The sequence below is a fragment of the Cervus elaphus genome, chromosome 5 (assembly GCF_910594005.1).
Source record: "Cervus elaphus chromosome 5, mCerEla1.1, whole genome shotgun sequence".
NCBI classification, from domain to species: Eukaryota; Metazoa; Chordata; class Mammalia; order Artiodactyla; family Cervidae; genus Cervus; species Cervus elaphus.
Window position 1 is genome coordinate 111899630 of NC_057819.1, and position 16738 is coordinate 111916367.

Below are 16738 nucleotides of genomic sequence, written 5' to 3' on the forward strand. Positions count from 1 at the left end.
GGTCAACTGAAATTTCAACTTAAATCTGCTGCTCCTTTATGTACTCAGAGGCTATTAAGGCCAACACAGATATTTTTAAAGGTTGGTTCTAAGGGCCAAATTAAGCACAGTGCCTTTCCCACAACAGGTGTGGAGCAGATGTTTCAATAAACGTCTGTTGAGCAGAAAAGTCCAACACAAAGATTCATCTAGTCTTTTATAACCTCCTTGCTGGCAACCTGTCTTTCAGTGATTTGGCTATACATGAGACTGTTATGAAGGATGGGGCAAAAAGAAAAGGTAAAAAACTGTATGATCCAACCACAATCTGCTGTCTTAAAAAAAAAAGAACCCCAGCACAAGAGTTTGATATGAAAGGCTATACAAATTAAAAATTTTAAACCCCATTTAACTAAATATTTTTTCATTATTTCTTTTCTTCCTGCTAAACTTCCATCAGGAACAACAGGAAAAAACTATCTACCCTTTGGTTTGCCTGCCATCTTTTTTTCTCTTTGTTGAGAATCCAGGTAAATACAAATATCAAAGGAATCTAAACCTTAGAAAAGGAAATGGAGGGGGAGAAAAGAAAAAAGGAAAGTGCTGAGAAACTAGACCCACAGGGTGATGCTGCCATCTTTACCCTGAGTCTCTTGATTCCAGCCCGCGTGATTTGCTGGCAGTCATAGAGTTCTATCCGCTCGAGGCTGTGACAGCTCTTCAAGTGCTCCAGGGATGCATCTGTGATTAGGGGACAGTTGTCCAGTTCAATCACTTCCAGCTGGTCATGGGCGCAGGCCCCGTTCCCCAGGTGACGAATTCCATCATCTGTGATCAGCTCACAGTGAGACAGACTCTGCAGCCAAATAGAGTAGGGAAGGACACTGAAATATTTAATGGCATTCTTTGAATCAGAGGCCTGTGTGTAATCAGGGAAAAGAACTTTCTGGTTTGATTCCGAAATATATCGAGCCATCACTAGAGCCATGTGGTGAAATGAAGAATGCATATCAGAGTCAGTGGGGTTCTGATTTTGATAATCAAAGATCAACATTTCTCAGGGTGATTCTAAATACATCTTGAGAATTCCTATAATGACTGTGAAATAGTTCATAAACAAAATAAGACATCTCCCACAACCCTCTCGACACACAAATTATTAATTAATACTTTTTCCTCTCTTACTGGGACAAGGTGGGGCTCAAACTTTTCCTACAAAATTTTTTTGAAAGTTGGACTAAATATTGAATACCTGATGCAGGACATGCCCAAATAGTTTATTACCTGAAGATGATTCTTACAGCTGTAAGATGTGATCACCTGTTAACTTTAGAAGTTTTCCTTAAATCCCTGGTTCCTCCATGTGAAACACAGAACCCTTGACTGAAACCTGGTTTAATGTGCCACACAACACCAAAAATGAGCCTAGATACAAAACAGACAACCTAAATTCTTTCTCACAGTGTTACTGGAAGCAGTAGCAGAAACTCCCTCCAAGTAAAGCTTTGATTGGTTCTATTTTATAGGAACATATAGTCCCAATGAGAAGCAGACTGTATTTGGGGCCATCTCATCTCTTGGACCTCTGGAAATTTAAGCATCATTCAGGCTGGAGTGTAATTCATGCTGGAGGGAGAAAAACTGTCAGTTTTCAATCTCCAAGCATTGACAGAGAAAACATTTAACTTTTCCAGTTTCTATCTTTCTCCCTTGAGATTAAGTCCTCGCTTGGTCTTCTGTAAGTTGACAATTTGGAGAAATATACTTTCCCAAGATGGTAACCAGACAGCAATAGAGCTCAGTTTTGAGTAAATCCAATAAATATATAAAATTTCCAAAATCAAACTCACCAATACTTGAAGTCGAGGACAGTGTATAGAAAGTTGGATTAATGTGCTATCTGTTATCTGAAAGAAACATGTAAGTTTATTTTAGGTGTAATTGCAAAAAACTCATGGGCCATACCACATTTGACTACGCTGCCAGACTGATATCCCAATCATCAAACAACAGAATCTTAAGGTTGAAATCCCATCAGCTACCAGAACCTGTTTTTCTGAGAATCTATCCAGGCTAGACTTAAATCATCTAGTCATCTTTGAACAGGTCTGTTGAAAATTGTTTTTGAAATAAATGAAAACTTGTCCCCTCTTAACTTCTACCCACTGGACGTTTTTTGACCTCCTTAGAACCATCACAGAAGTGAATCAGAAGATATTGTTCCATGAAAAATATTAACGTAGGAACATCCTCAAGTTTTTAGATATCTGACCCATATTTTTATTTTTTAATAATTTATTTTACAATATTGTGTTGCTTTTGCCATACATGGACTTGAATCCACCATGAGTGTACATGTATTTCCCATCCTGAACCCCCTTCCCTGACCCATATTTTTATAAGCAATGCCACGACTCAGGACTGGTAACTGGTATGTCAGTTATTTTCCTCAAGGATGGCAGAAAGAAGCTGCTGGGTTAACTACGAACATTCAGTAAGGAAAAACTCCTGAGAAACAAGTCTTTCATAATTATCTTAGGATGAAAAGTAAATCAGCCTTTCTTTTCAAATTTGTCTCCAATTCTGAAATTATTATTATAATACACGTAACTCCACAGGGGCTAAGAAATGGCAGGGGGTAGAGGACTAGAGTGGGCAAGCATGTGTGCATCACTCAGAAGAACTAACACCGGAAAGGACACACAGGCATGTGCAAGAGATGGATGTGAACATGTTTTAGTTTAATAAGGATTAACAGGTACTAATTAGTGTCCAGATAACAAAAAGTTACCTGGAGTATATATAGTTACTGAATATATAGCTGCTGTAGTTACCAAAGTATCTTCTCTTCTTTGTTTTTACCATTAAAAAAATTCACCGCTCTTTTTTTTTTTAAAGTTTTTATCTTGGCTGTGCTGGGCCTCGTTGCTGTGCACAGCCTTTCTCTAGTTCTGGTGAGCATGCGTTACTATAGTTGCGGTGCTCGGGGTTCTCGTTGCAATGGCTTCTCTTGCTGTGGAGCGCGGGCTCTGGGGCACACAGGCTTCAGTGGTTATGGCGCATGGGCTTAGTTGCTCTGTGGCATGTGGAAGCTTCCTGGACCAGGGATCAAACCCATGTCCCCTGGATTGGCAGGCAGATTCATTACCACTGGACCATCAGGGAAGTCCTCTATCTTCTTTTCAGGAGTCCCCCTTTAAAATTTCTCCCTATCCAACTAATAAACTCAAAGCTCTTAACATTGGTAATAAAAGAAAGTGTTAATAAGGTAGTAAGTCAGCCTGCCTGAAGGACAGGGTTCCACACAGAGTTGGGTCTCTAGGGTTAATGATATATGAGGCACTGGGTCCAATTAAGCTAAAAAGGGACAGATATCTATCAGTGTCGTGGGGTTTTAATTATTTACTGGTATCATAACCCTGTAGATCTAAAGAAATATCTTAATATCTTTATGATCTGAATGCCTGATCCTTCTTTCTTTCTAATGGCAACCTTACTGATGACATGTATTTTTCCTAGCACAAATTGCATGAGCACCTGTGTCTGGTATGCCTGGAGGACACCTCAACAAATGGACAGCCAGCAGGCTCTACAATACTCGAGGGTAGGGAATTGAATGTTCTGACGTGCATATATTATGTACATTTCTATTATACTGTATTTCTCAGTAAAAATCCACAATCTTACCTGAACACACTCTTCCAGGTCCATCTTTTCAAGCTCATGGCAGTTCTACAAAATACAAACAACCCAACATTATAGAAAAAGCATTTAAAATATAGGAAAAAATTAAGACTAGAAAACTAAGAAATAGTATTAAATATACTGATGAAATCTCAAGAGCTTCAGAACTGGTGTCATTTTAATACCACTTTCTACCTTATTCCATTAATTACACTTTTTAAAAAGGCTTGTATCAGTGAATTTCTCAGTTATTCCATACTTCAAGTATCTAATATCTTAGAAGTCCAAAGGAATAAATTTCCTGAATACTGAGAAAATATAGAGATCCTTTCAACCAAAAACAATTTAATGAAAATGATTTCTTTGGAAGCACAGGAAGGGAATCTGTGTCCTAATCTAGTTATGCCAAGTGCTTCGCCCTGTTCCCTCCCCCATTAGTATTCCATTGATCTGCCCTTCCTTGTGGTGCATTACACTGGTCAAAGATGGTATACTTTTTTTTTTTTTGACGGTATACTTTTAAATAATATTATACAGTGACTTAAAAGCCACTTCATGTACTAATATCTTGTGGAAAATATAGAAAATCTCTTAATGCTCAGGAACACCAGCCACAGATATATTCTCCCACATCCCATACCTCAATTTTCTACCCCCTACATTTCCCTATGTTGATCATTCTTCTGAAATTAAAAATCCCGGACAAAGCCTACAGAACCTGAAGAAAACACTTACCCTGGCCAGAGTGGTAAAGCCTACATCGGTTAATTGAGAACATCTTGCCACTTCTAATATTCTGTTAAAACAAACGAAGTGAAAGTCAATCCCTTGGTCCCTGAAAACTGGGTCTATTAAAAGAGCAAGAATTTAAGAAAACAACCTCCTATTCCCTAAGGTCTATGTAACACAGAATGACATTCACAGCTAAGCAAGTCTGTATACAGATCTTGCCATTCTCTTTCATGGAGCGATCAAAAAGTGGTCCTGTAAATATATTTCAGGGTGACGCAATCAGAATAATATAATAGAAGCTTGTAGTTAATGCCAAAATGCATGATAAACGCATTAAAAAGCCTTCGTGATAGCATACTGCTTACCCCCCAGAGGGCAGCCTGCTCCTAGAAAACAAAGGAAATGTAGATAAAAACTCTTGTTTCAGTTAATCTTGCTGCTAAAGTAAATTATTCTCCTTCCCTATTTCACATGTAAGTTCACTCAGATTTAAATAGCTTTTAAAAATACGATGAAGGGACTGGTTAATCATAGGCCTGTCCCAAATAAGAAATTCCATATGTATGAAAAAAATATTCTTAAGCTTCCTGCCTCCTCCCACAGGCTCCCAGGGAGGCCCAGCAGAGAAGGAAGCTGAGCTGGCAGTCACTCTCCTATTCAGGAACTGCTGAACACAACCCTCAACACCAACCACAGGCTTGGGGAATCAAAAGTAGAAGCTCTTTTCTGTGACAAGTCTGGTGGTGTCTGTATGACAGTAGCAAAGAATACTGCATGTTTGCTGACAAATTACTAAAGAAGTTAAAAAACAAAACAAAACCATATACAGGCCCATGGCCAGGTCATTACAAAAAAGTTTTAAGGAAGTTTTTATTGGTTTACAATGATTACTATAGGTAAGAAAAGTGGTTTTGTAGGTTTTGGAGCTAGATTGCCTGGGACTGAACACTTATTCCTGCCCTTACTAATTGTGAGACCTTGAACTGTTTACTCAACCTCTTTGTGCTTTGGTCTTCTCATCTATAATATAGAGATAGTAACAGTGCTTATATGGTGTTATGATGATTAAATGAATTAATATTTTTAAGTCATTTAAAATGATGGCTAACACATTTAATATGTAAGTACAACGTAAGCTTTGTTTTAAAGACCAAAAATCAGTATGGGCTTGATACCATGTGTCTGATAACACAGCATTCTTAGTAAATACTCAGCCAATCTTGTACTTAGGTAGAGAAGAGGAGCCACAGAGAAATAAAGCTTGCTTTAAAACCATCAGTAAAAAAGAGGAATTGTTTTTTCTCTTTGAATATTCCCCGAGATGTACCTGACATCATTACTACAACAGAACAGGTAGGCCTCTATAAATTTTCTTCAGAAAGAAATTACATGAAAGCATTAATAAGAAGAAAATGCCTCTATTTCTTTCTTCAAGTAATGAGATAAAATCTTGCTATTTTAGTACTAGTTATATTCTAGTATGGACAGCAAGAAGTAGAAAATGAGGACTATTACCCCCAGGTTCAGGCCAATTACATGTAATCAAATGAGGTAGGAAGCAAGTAGGTGGGCATCTGAAAAGGTAGTAGTGGCCTTCTAGTGTCTACCTTAAAAATTTCAAGTTTCCAAGGAATGAGCATGAGTGGAGGCCGCTGCTCCTTTTCTCTGATTTTTTGAGACAAACAAGAAATGTTTACCTAAGCCGAGGGCAGTTCTGACCTAAAGCGTTCAGGATGGCATCTGTGATGTTGGAGCAGCCAGAGGCACAGAGGGACTGTAACTTATGGCATCCCCTGCATATAGTAATGAGACCTTCATCTGTGATTTGCTAAAAAAACAAGAGGGAAAAACCCATAGTTATCAGTAACTTAGCAGAAGATAAAGACAAAAAAAAGTTACCTCTGTGAAGTAAGTGCCAAAAAGAAATAAAAGCAGATTTGATATTAATCACGTAGCAGACCTAAAAGAAAATGAACACTTTCTTCCTTCCTTCCAGTTCCTTCTGATTTAGTTTTCAAGAGAATCTGTGCTCACTGCTGGTGCAAAGGGAAGAAGCTATAATGGGGTTCTTTTAACCTAAGGGGAGTAACAGGACTGGGAACAGCATGGGGTGCATCTTGGTGGAGGTTCAATTAAATGACTTTAAAACCTAGAAAACAGATAAGAATAGCAGTATTTTAAAAGTATAAACACATTTACAAGTTCAAACTTGATACTGATATTAAGTTACTTTAACAACCTGTGGATGAGGCTACTACAGCCTTTTATTAACCATAGATCCATTTATTTCTAAATTTCAGTTTTATTAAGACTATCCTAATTTAATGGAGAGAAACAGTTGTATCCAACTCAAATTTTGTATGTTTCAAATTATTATTTTAATTTTAAAATGAAAAAGAACACAGATGTTACATTAAAAAAAAAGATGTCATGTATAAACATCTTGTGTTGGATATGATCAACATTCTAATTTATCCTTATCTTGATAGATTCACTAATTTTGTGCAAGCCTCAGAATAAAGCTTTCCTGTCATTTCTGTTTAATCAAGCAGTATTCTTCGGTTGTAAGGACAACTGAAAAAAACAAACAAAAAAACCCTCAAACTTTAAATATTCACTGCTTAAATCAGTATGCTCTCAGTACTGTAGAACTGAAACACAAATGAAAAATGGATGCAAAGACAGATTCAAGATCTGTCATAAGAATGAGTTGATAAGGCGTATATACACAGGAAAGTATTTTGAGGGCTGTGCTGCCTTTTTTTTTCTTCTTCATGTTTTAAAGTCTATAAGGGATTACTGAGGAAAAAAGATGAAGAAAGTCATATTACCAATACTCTCCATTTTTAAAAAGAGTAAACATCTACTAAACTTTTATGTTTTCAAATTAGTCAAGAAGAAGAGACTGCATTAAGTATATACTTTGGTCACTTCAACAGTTTCAGGCAGAAACTTCAAGAAGTCTTATGAATGCTGAGAATCATTTCATCACATTGCACAGGAATGACGGATGGAATGACTCATGCCCTAAGATCTGGGTGAAGGTAAACAGTAAAAGAAACATATGACAGAGCTGGTTCTTTATGCCAGAAGGGTAGAGGAAATGAAAATAAAATGGTAAATGCTAGGCATGGTATGTATGTATTTATATGTATGTAACATACATATAATATCTGTGCATGTGTACATAGAAAAAAACTTATACATCTTCAGATTTTATTTATCACTGTAAGATGACGGTTTCATGTCTACCAAAGTTGTGTAAGATCTTTCTTTCATGCCAAATACTTCAGTTTCATAAATGAAAGTAGGCAAATTTCTGGTAGGTAGCAACTATGGGAATCAAAACATCATCCCGTTAACTCAGTCTCCAGGAGCATCTTAAACAGATCACTTATAGCACCGTCCCTTAAGGGCTGGAAGGACAGGATGCTTAAACTGCACAAAACATGGCCCTCTATGTGTCACCCTAAAATGACCACTGTGCTCTTAAGTCTCAAGTGACCAAAGAATAAAGGGAAAGTATAATAACCAGAAGGTTTAGCAAAAACAAGGAAAACACTCACTACCTTTTTTCACTGCGATGAGAGGCTCTCACTCCAAAGTAACACACACATGTAATTTTTAAGGCAAGAGAGAAAAGTTAAAGGGGTACTGTCCCACTCTTGGATCCTGAATAGTTTCAGTTAATTCTACGAGCAAAATCCAGGGGGTTTGTGATAGACACAAAATTGATAGTCTATTGGTTTTTTTTTTTCTTCAAAATTGATAGTCTAAATAAACAAACCAAATGTAAACTATAAATACTAATTGAGAATAATTTAAAGGGTATACTTTGTTTGTCATCTACTTATATCAGTGGTCCCCAATAGTCATGACTCACTGATAGATCTTAAAATGATGTGACTGCAATTAATTTACCAAAAATATTTTAAAGGCCAAACTTAAAAAAAAAAAGCCAAAGTTTATGAATAATTTACTTCTAAAAGGCAAGTTTTTCTAAGTAGAAGAGAAAGGGGTGGAGTTATACTTGAGCTTACTTGGAATTCTGTATAAGCTACTCTCTATCTCATCTATGTCAAAGGCCCTAGGAGTGAGTGCTGCTGAGCATGTAAAAAAGCATGATGTTTACTTGAATCCTCAGGGATGAAGTGGACAAACTGCTGGTCTTTATGACTGAAACTCTTACAATAACATTACTGAAATGAATTACTAGCACAAGAGCGGTCGGAAGGACTGCTTACTAAGCAAGTCTGCAAGTTCAAAGTCACCAGTTCAGGACAGTGTGCACCTATGTACTTGAGAGCTTCATCTTCTAGCTAGAAAAATTAAAGAGAGAGAAAAAACTATTACTGATATTGCTTAAAATTTTAAAACTTTAAAATCTTAAAGGTTTAAGAGTGTACATACACACAGAGTGTACACATTCATCAATACATTTTAAATGTTGCCAACCAAGTTTCAAATAATCATATAAAAGTGCAATTCATATAATTAGTACAGTTATAAGTCTTTGTCATCAGTTTGCGCCACATTAAATTCATATCACCAAATCAAGGGAAAGATAAACACTGCCTAGTGTTCATGGATATTTCTTTTAATAAATTAAATATGTTTCACAGCATTCTGCTGAAGGATTTTGAAACTAAAGTAACTTTCTAAAGTAACACATTTCTACACTCCATGTAAAGTTCCTTAACAAACTTTAGAGAGCAGGAGCTGAGAAAGGAATCTGCAGTTTATCTGCTGCTGGAAGATCACTGCTATGAATACAGTGCTGAGACCAGATGGCAAGTAACTTGACTATAATGATGCATCCCAATCAATATTTTTCAGGGTTCCATAAATAACCAGAAGTTCAATCTGTTGTTTTAAGGCAGTCATACTTTTGAAGCGCTGTTTCAAACAATGGGATATCCTCCCATTATGGTGAAAGAATGAGGGCATTTAAAAAAAAATAGAACCCAAGGCCTGGTTTTAGCAACCATTAATTTAAAAAAAGGGGAATAAGAGCATAGCCCTACTCTGTCAGTCACTTCTAAACCCACTCTTGATCCTTTCCTTCCAGATGTTGTCACCATGTCAATTCCTTTTTTCCCCTCACTGTAAAACACTGAGATATTAAAAATTTTAATGATAAAATATGTTGGATTTGTGATGTGACTGGCAGGAAAAAAGCATCAACACTATAAAATGTAGGTTGCTATAAACTTTGCATATCCAGCTCAAGGTCTCAGGCAGTGACAACCTGGCATGTTTTCTTTTCAGATTAAATTACATGAAACCCTTCTTGCCAACAGCACCTGTTCTATATGATTTTGTCTCCTCATCTTTGCCTCTCCTCAAAAATTTATCTTTGGTCAGGTGTTAATTCTTCTCCTTTTTGGGGGGTTGAGGTGGGGGTGTGGGAAGGCCATGGTGCATGGCATGTATGATCTTAGTTCCTCAACCAGGGATCGAACCCATGCCCCCTGCAGTGGAAGCATGGCATCCAAGGAATTCCCTCCTCTACTTTTTCACTCTAGGGAAAATGCTTTAATTTTTGGTAAGCATGGGTTTTTGGTCAATAACACACAACTACGTATCTCTCTAGCCAACATCTTGGGCTGCCCACCAAGCTCATGGTGCCTCTATCAATCTAAAGTAAGAGAGGGAGTTATTATTACCTGTGTGCAGCCTTTTAAGAATAAGGCTTTAAGACCTCCACAGCCTCTCACTAGAGCTTGGATACCATCCTTGGTTACTTGGTCACACCAGGAAATGTTTAATTGCTCCAACAGTGGACATCCCTCACTTAGGAATAAAACAAAACGAAACAAACATATGACTAAATCCAACTCCAAAGGCACCAATGTCTTATTTTATTGGTTATTCCATAACAACAAAAGGCGCATTTATCAATGCTTGTGGTGTTCACGTGGGACTACACCACTAGGAGGGCTAGCTCAAATCTACCTTAACAAGTTCAAGCACAATGCTGTTTTTCAGATATATTAGATTTTATGGAGCTTTATACTTTTCAAAATATATTCTTTCTGCACTTATCATAACTTTAACGGTCTCAGACAGGAAATGGAAATTAAGTGATTCCTTCATTCAAGTTAACAGAGTAATTAATGAAGAATGAGATTCAATCTCAAATTTTTCTATCAAACAATTCAAGCACTTATCAAAGTATTAGTAGTGAGGACACGGAAAATTTTCTTTTAAAAATTACAAAGGATCTGCAAAATTTTCTTTTCTGGGACATATCTAGGGTATATTTTACACAGGCTGAATTTAGGATATATGATATTAGATCTCCGCCTTCTATCAAACACTATTTCATTTTTTGATTTCACATTTAAACTATAGAAGAATCCCAAGCTCTAGGGCATTCTCTGGAAAATACTGCTTTGTTTTATAAAATAAAGCCAAGGGATCTTGGTTCAAGTTCATTCTTCAGCATTAATACTGTGACTTCCGGCAGTCACCTCAGGAAGTGTGCCAGAGCCTCTCTCAGACCAAGACTAGCAACAGTCCTTCTATGTTCTCCTCAAACTGATGCATTCATTTTTACCCTGCCACTTATTCCTCTGTAATACAACATACTTAAGTGTCTTTTTTCTTCTTCTAGACTCTGAGAAACTTAAGGGTAGAAACAGTATCTTATTCAGTTACCTCCCATGGTTGAAATCACAGTAACTGGCATTCAGAAGTGTTTTAGATTTTATCTGAAAAATGTCTACCTCACAAGATTTTCAAATAAATGAGCTCATTTATGTGAAGTGCTATAAACTATAAAGTTATACTACCTTATTTACTATACTAACCAGCCCTTGATACATGTGTTTTTAAGTACAGAAGGTACAGAAGGAGCCACATTTTCATATTACTTACACTCTACTTAACTAAATTTACATTTCTTCTTTTAATAATTTAATTATTATTCATAAATGTAACTAATGCATGGGACCATAATCATTTATAAAAGGCTGATAAAAAAAGTAAAAGTACAGAGAATGAGCACTTCATCCTCCTTTTAAGACATATCTTTTTGTAATGTAGTTTTAAAAATTACATTCACATTAAAACAATTAAAACCTACTGAGTGCTTACTACATACAGAATCCTGTGCTAAGCACTTCATTCATGTACAAAGTACTATTCTGTTCAGAAATCCTAGTTACTGCTAGTCATTTCACCTGAATTTGTCCTATAATTTGGGCAAGTGTTAAAACAAATGATCAATTCCAAACCACAGTACATATCTATAAAACAAAAGTTTCCTTCAATTCCAACTTAAATAAGTATTTGTTCTGATTATTGGACATTCTTGTTAGAAGAAATTTACCTCAGAGCTTTTAGAGACATGTTTGTTATTGATGTACAGGAAGCCAAGTCAAGGTGCCTGAGTTTGGAACAGAACTTGCTAAGGCTAGTACATGTACTGAAAAAGGAGAAAATAATAAACAAATATGAACACAGTCTACTAAGCACATAATAATATTATACACAGTTTTCAATAAACAAATAATACATCCTTAGAATTTCATACATGATTCTCATGTGTTACAAGAACTATAAAATTTCCATACCCCAAATATTAATAAAAAGTAGTTATAAATCCAGGCAGGGACCCTTCATGCTGAGGAAGAGGTAGGTTCTCAAAGGATAAAAAAAGTTGTGCTGTGTATAAGAATTTGCACGGGGGGAAGATCGTTCTTGATTCACATTTGGAAACATTAACAGCTATTGACAGTGACTACATTTGTGCTGATAAGAGATTTACAGGCATTTTGTAAATTCACAACACCAGAAAGCCAGCAAGAACATGCTAGCAAGTTGTGATACATGAAAACGAAAAGCTGTCTCTACTCTTTCACTTAAATCTCTTTCTGTAACAAAATAATCAGATTTTTGCAAGGTATACTGAGGATGGACCAGTGTTAGGCTGAAACAAACCAAGTTATGTAATATTACTGCCTGCTTTTCTTTATGAATTTGTTAAAAGCTCTTTTCTCACAGTGGTCAAGTTCCTCATTTAAATTTTTTTTTTAGTTATGGAAAATCTCAAATATACTCTCAAGACTAAATAACAGAGAATGCACATATACCATCATTAAACTCTTGACATTTATCAATATTCTACTATTGCTATTTCATCTATTTCCTTCCTTTTCCTTGTTCCAATTTTTTTAGAGGAAATCCCAGACATATTATTTCACCTGTAAATATTTTGGGACATATTTCTAACATATGAGGATTTTAATTCCTTAATGTCTGACACCCAGTCTGTATTCAACTTTTCCCAAATGTATCATAAATGCCTTTGTCAAACTTCCTCTTGTGGTTTTATTCTGCAGTTTAGTAATGAACACTCTTTCTTGTGTTCATTAGCCAATCATCTCTTTCCTTGGTGAAATGTCTAAGTGCTTAGGGCTTTTCTTTTCTTTCAATTGATTTTCTTTTTTGGGGGCCACACTGTGTGGCATGTGGGACCTTCGTTCCCTGACCAAACATCAAACCTGTGCCCCATGCAATGGATGTGTGGAGTCTTGACCACTGGACCACCAGGAAAGTCCCAGGCCTATTTTTAATTGGATTGCCTTGTTATTACTGACTATAAGAACTTCCTGTCCATCACCAACTCCCAGAATTGACTCAAACTCATGTCCATTGAGTGAGTGATGCCATCCAACTATTGCATCCTCGGTCGTCCCCTTCTCCTCCTGCCCTCAATCTTTCCCAGTACCAGGGTCTTTTCAAATGTGTCACTTCTTCACATCAGGTGGCCAAAGTATTGGGGTTTCAGCTTCAGCATCAGTCCTTCCAATGAATATTCAGGACTGATTTCCTTTAGGATAGACTGGTTGCATCTCCTTGCAGTCCAAGGGACTCTGAAGAGTCTTCTCCAACACCAAAAGCATGAATTCTTCAGCACTCAGCTTTCTTTATAGTCCAACTCTCACATCCACACATGACTACCAGAAAAACCATAGCCTTGACGAGACCAACCTTTGTTGGCAAAGTAATATCTCTGCTTTTTAATTTGCTGTCTAGGTTGGTCATAACTTTTCTCGCAAGGAGTAAGCATCTTTTAATTTCATGGCTGCAGTCACCATCTGCAGTGATTCTGGAGCCCCCCCAAAATAGTCTGCCACTGTTTCCCCAACTATTTGCCATGAAGTGATGGGACCAGATGCCATGATCTTAGTTTTCTGAATGTTGAGTTTTAAGCCAACTTTTTCAAACTCTCCTCTTTCACTTTTATCAAGAGGCTCTTTAGTTCTTTGCTTTTTGCCATAAGGATGGTGTCATCTGCATATCTGAGGTTATTGATCTTTCTCCCAGCAATCTTGATTCCAGCTTGTGCTTCATCCAGCCCAGCGTTTCTCATGATGTACTCTGCATGTTAAGTTAAATAAGCTGGGTGACAATATACAGCCTTGACGTACTCCTTTCCCGATTTGGAACCAGTCTGTTGTTTCAAGTCCAGTTCTAACTGTTGCTTCCTGACCTGCATACAGATTTCTCAAGAGGCAGGTCAGGTGGTCTGGTATTCCCATCTCTTTTAGAATTTTCCACAGTTTGTGGTGACCCACACAGTCAAAGGTTTTGGCATAGTCAATAAAGCAGAAATAGATGTTTTTCTGGAACTCTCTTGCTTTTTCGATAATCCAACGGATGTTGCCAATTTGATCTCTGGTTCCTCTGCCTCTTCTAAATCCAGTTTGAACATCTGGAAGTTTACGGTTCATGTACTGTTGAAACCTGGCTTGAAGAATTTTGAGCATTACTTTACCAGTGTGTGAGATGAGTGCAATTGTGCGGTAGTTTGAGCATCCTTTGGCATTGCCCCTCTTTGGGATTAGAATGAAAACTGACCTTTTCCAGTCCTGTGGCCACTGCCGAGTTTTCAAAATTTGCTGGCATATTGAGTTCAGCACTTTTACAGCATCATTTTTTTAGGATTTGAAATAGCTCAGCTGGAATCCGATCACTTCCACTAGCTTTGTTCGTAGTGATATTTCCTAAGGCCCACTTGACTTCACATTCCAGGATGTCTGGCTCTAGGTGAGTGATCATACCATCCTGATTAACTGGGAAGTGAAGATCTTTTTTGTACAGTTCTTCTGTGTATTCTTGCCACCTCTTCTTATTATCTTCTGCTTTCTCTATGTATTCCTGCTATATAATGGTTTTCAGTATAGAAATCTGGTACTTCTTATTCTCAGTAGGTTTTTCATGGAAGCTTTTGATCATATTAAGGAAACTCCCTTCTATTCTTGCTTTTTTTTTGGCTGTGCCACTCAACTTGCAGGATCTTAAGTTCCCCAATGAGGGACTGAACCTGCGCCCCAGCAGTGAAAGCACCGAGGCCTAACCATCTGAACCACCAGGAGATTCCCTGCTGAGAACTTTTATCATAAATGAGTGTTAGGAGTTTGTTATGTGCTTTTACTACATCTAATGAAGCATTAGTTACCTACTATTACATAGCAAATTACCTTAAAACTGAGCAGCTTAAAATAATAATTATTTATTATCTCAGTTTTCATGAGTCAGGAGTAAGTGCACAGGCAGCCGAGCAGGGTGACTTGGACTCAGGATCTCTCACAAGGCTACCATCAAGGTATACTAGCCACCGCTGGAATCATCTCAAAGGTGGCAAGATACTGATTCCCTTTCAAGCTCATTTAGGTTAAGTGGAGGTTGGCAGACTTAAGATGACCCAATTCCAAGCTTCCCCATTTGGTTTTTGATAGAATTCAGGTTCTTGCTGGCTGTTGGCCACAGACCTCAGTTTCTTGCCACATGGGCCTCTCCAGAGAGCTACTCACAAGAGGGCAGAATGCTTCCCCAAAGCTGGAGAAGAAAGAGCAAGATAGAAGACACAGTCTTTTGGGAACCTAATCTCCAAAGTGATACCCAATCTCTTTTGCAGTATTCTATTGTTAGAAATGAGACACTATGTCCAGTGTACACTCAAGGGGAAAAGATTACACAAAAGTGCAAACAGGAAGAGGCAGTAATTATTTGGGGGCCAGTTTATAAGCTGCCCATCACAATGAAAATGATCATGTGGTTTTTGTCCTTTATTCACTCCAGAGGACAGTAAATCTCAGCAGTTGCTTATTTTTGTACGTCCAGGAAGTCAAGAATGGTTTTGGCATTTTTAAATGGTTGAAAGAAAGTCAGAAGAAGATACTATTTTGTGACATGTGACATTAAATGAAATTAAAATCTCAGCAACATGCAATAAAGTTTTGTTGGAACAGAGCCATGTTCATTTGTTAATGTACTATCTGTGGCCACTTTGTAGAACACTGGCAGAGTTGACACTGACAGAGACTGCATGGCCAACAAAGCCTAAAATATTTCCTTATCCAGCCCTATACAAAAAAATTTGTTGTTCTCTGCTTTATTCTAATTATTATGAAAAACTACATTAATTGATTTTCAGATGCTAAACCACATGTATTTCTGGGATAAATCCCATTCAGATGAGATCCAACCCTTTTATATATTGCTGGATTCAGTTTGCTAAAATTTTATTAAGTATTTCTCCATCTCTGTGTCTGAGGAATATAGTAGACTTCCTTTTATTGTGATGCTTTCGCTTGCCTTTGGAATCAGAAAAACACTGGCCGCATAGGACAAGTTATGAATTATTTCCTCTTTTACTTTATGAGTGAGTTTGAGTATTAGTATTCTTCCTTCTTTTGATGGACTCACCAATGAAGTCATGTGGGCCTGGGCTATTTTTTTTTTGTGGGACAATTTTGAATTATTGTATTTACTTCTATAGATTTATTCAGACTGTTAATCTGTACCTTCCCAGGAACTGGTCCATCTCACCTAGGTTGTCTGACTAAATTTATTTATGATATTACCTGACAAACATTTCATCTTGTCTGCTTTTGACAATTTGAGCCTACCCTCTTATTTTCTCAGTCTAGGTTTGTCAATTAAAAAAACTTTTTTCAATGATTATTGATTTTGTTACTGTTTTTGTTTCCTGCTTCACTGATATCCATTCTAATCTTTTTCCTTCTGCTTGCTTTGGGCTTTGCTCTTCTTTTTGCTAAGTTTTAAAAAAATTTTATGTATTTATTTTTGGCTTTGATGGGTCTTCGTTGCTGCACCGTGGGCTTTCTTTAGTTGGGGCAAGCAGGGGCTACTCTTCGCTGTGGTGTGGTGGCTTCTCACTGCTGTGGTGTCTCTTGCGGAGTATGGGCTCTAGTGTGAGCAGGCTTCAGTAGTTGCAGCGCATGGGCTTAGTTGGTCTGCGGCAGGTGGAATCTTCACGGACCAGGGATCAAACCCTCATCCCCTGCACTGGCAGGCAGATTCTTAACCA

At 37.3% G+C, this 16738-nt stretch overlaps 1 protein-coding gene across 2 annotated transcripts in view; it reads right to left on the minus strand.

Moving 5' to 3' along the window:
* FBXL20 (F-box and leucine rich repeat protein 20) overlaps positions 1–16738 on the minus strand; it is a 95443-nt gene that overhangs the window by 7505 nt on the left and 71200 nt on the right. For both annotated transcript variants that reach the window (XM_043904401.1, XM_043904402.1), the window contains exons 7-14: positions 11729–11824; positions 10062–10188; positions 8640–8714; positions 6093–6223; positions 4399–4459; positions 3667–3711; positions 1830–1886; positions 623–835 (exon numbers count right to left, since the gene is read on the minus strand). In XM_043904401.1, the coding sequence (XP_043760336.1) occupies positions 623–835; positions 1830–1886; positions 3667–3711; positions 4399–4459; positions 6093–6223; positions 8640–8714; positions 10062–10188; positions 11729–11824 (805 nt within the window). The remainder of the gene's footprint in view (positions 1–622; positions 836–1829; positions 1887–3666; positions 3712–4398; positions 4460–6092; positions 6224–8639; positions 8715–10061; positions 10189–11728; positions 11825–16738) is intronic.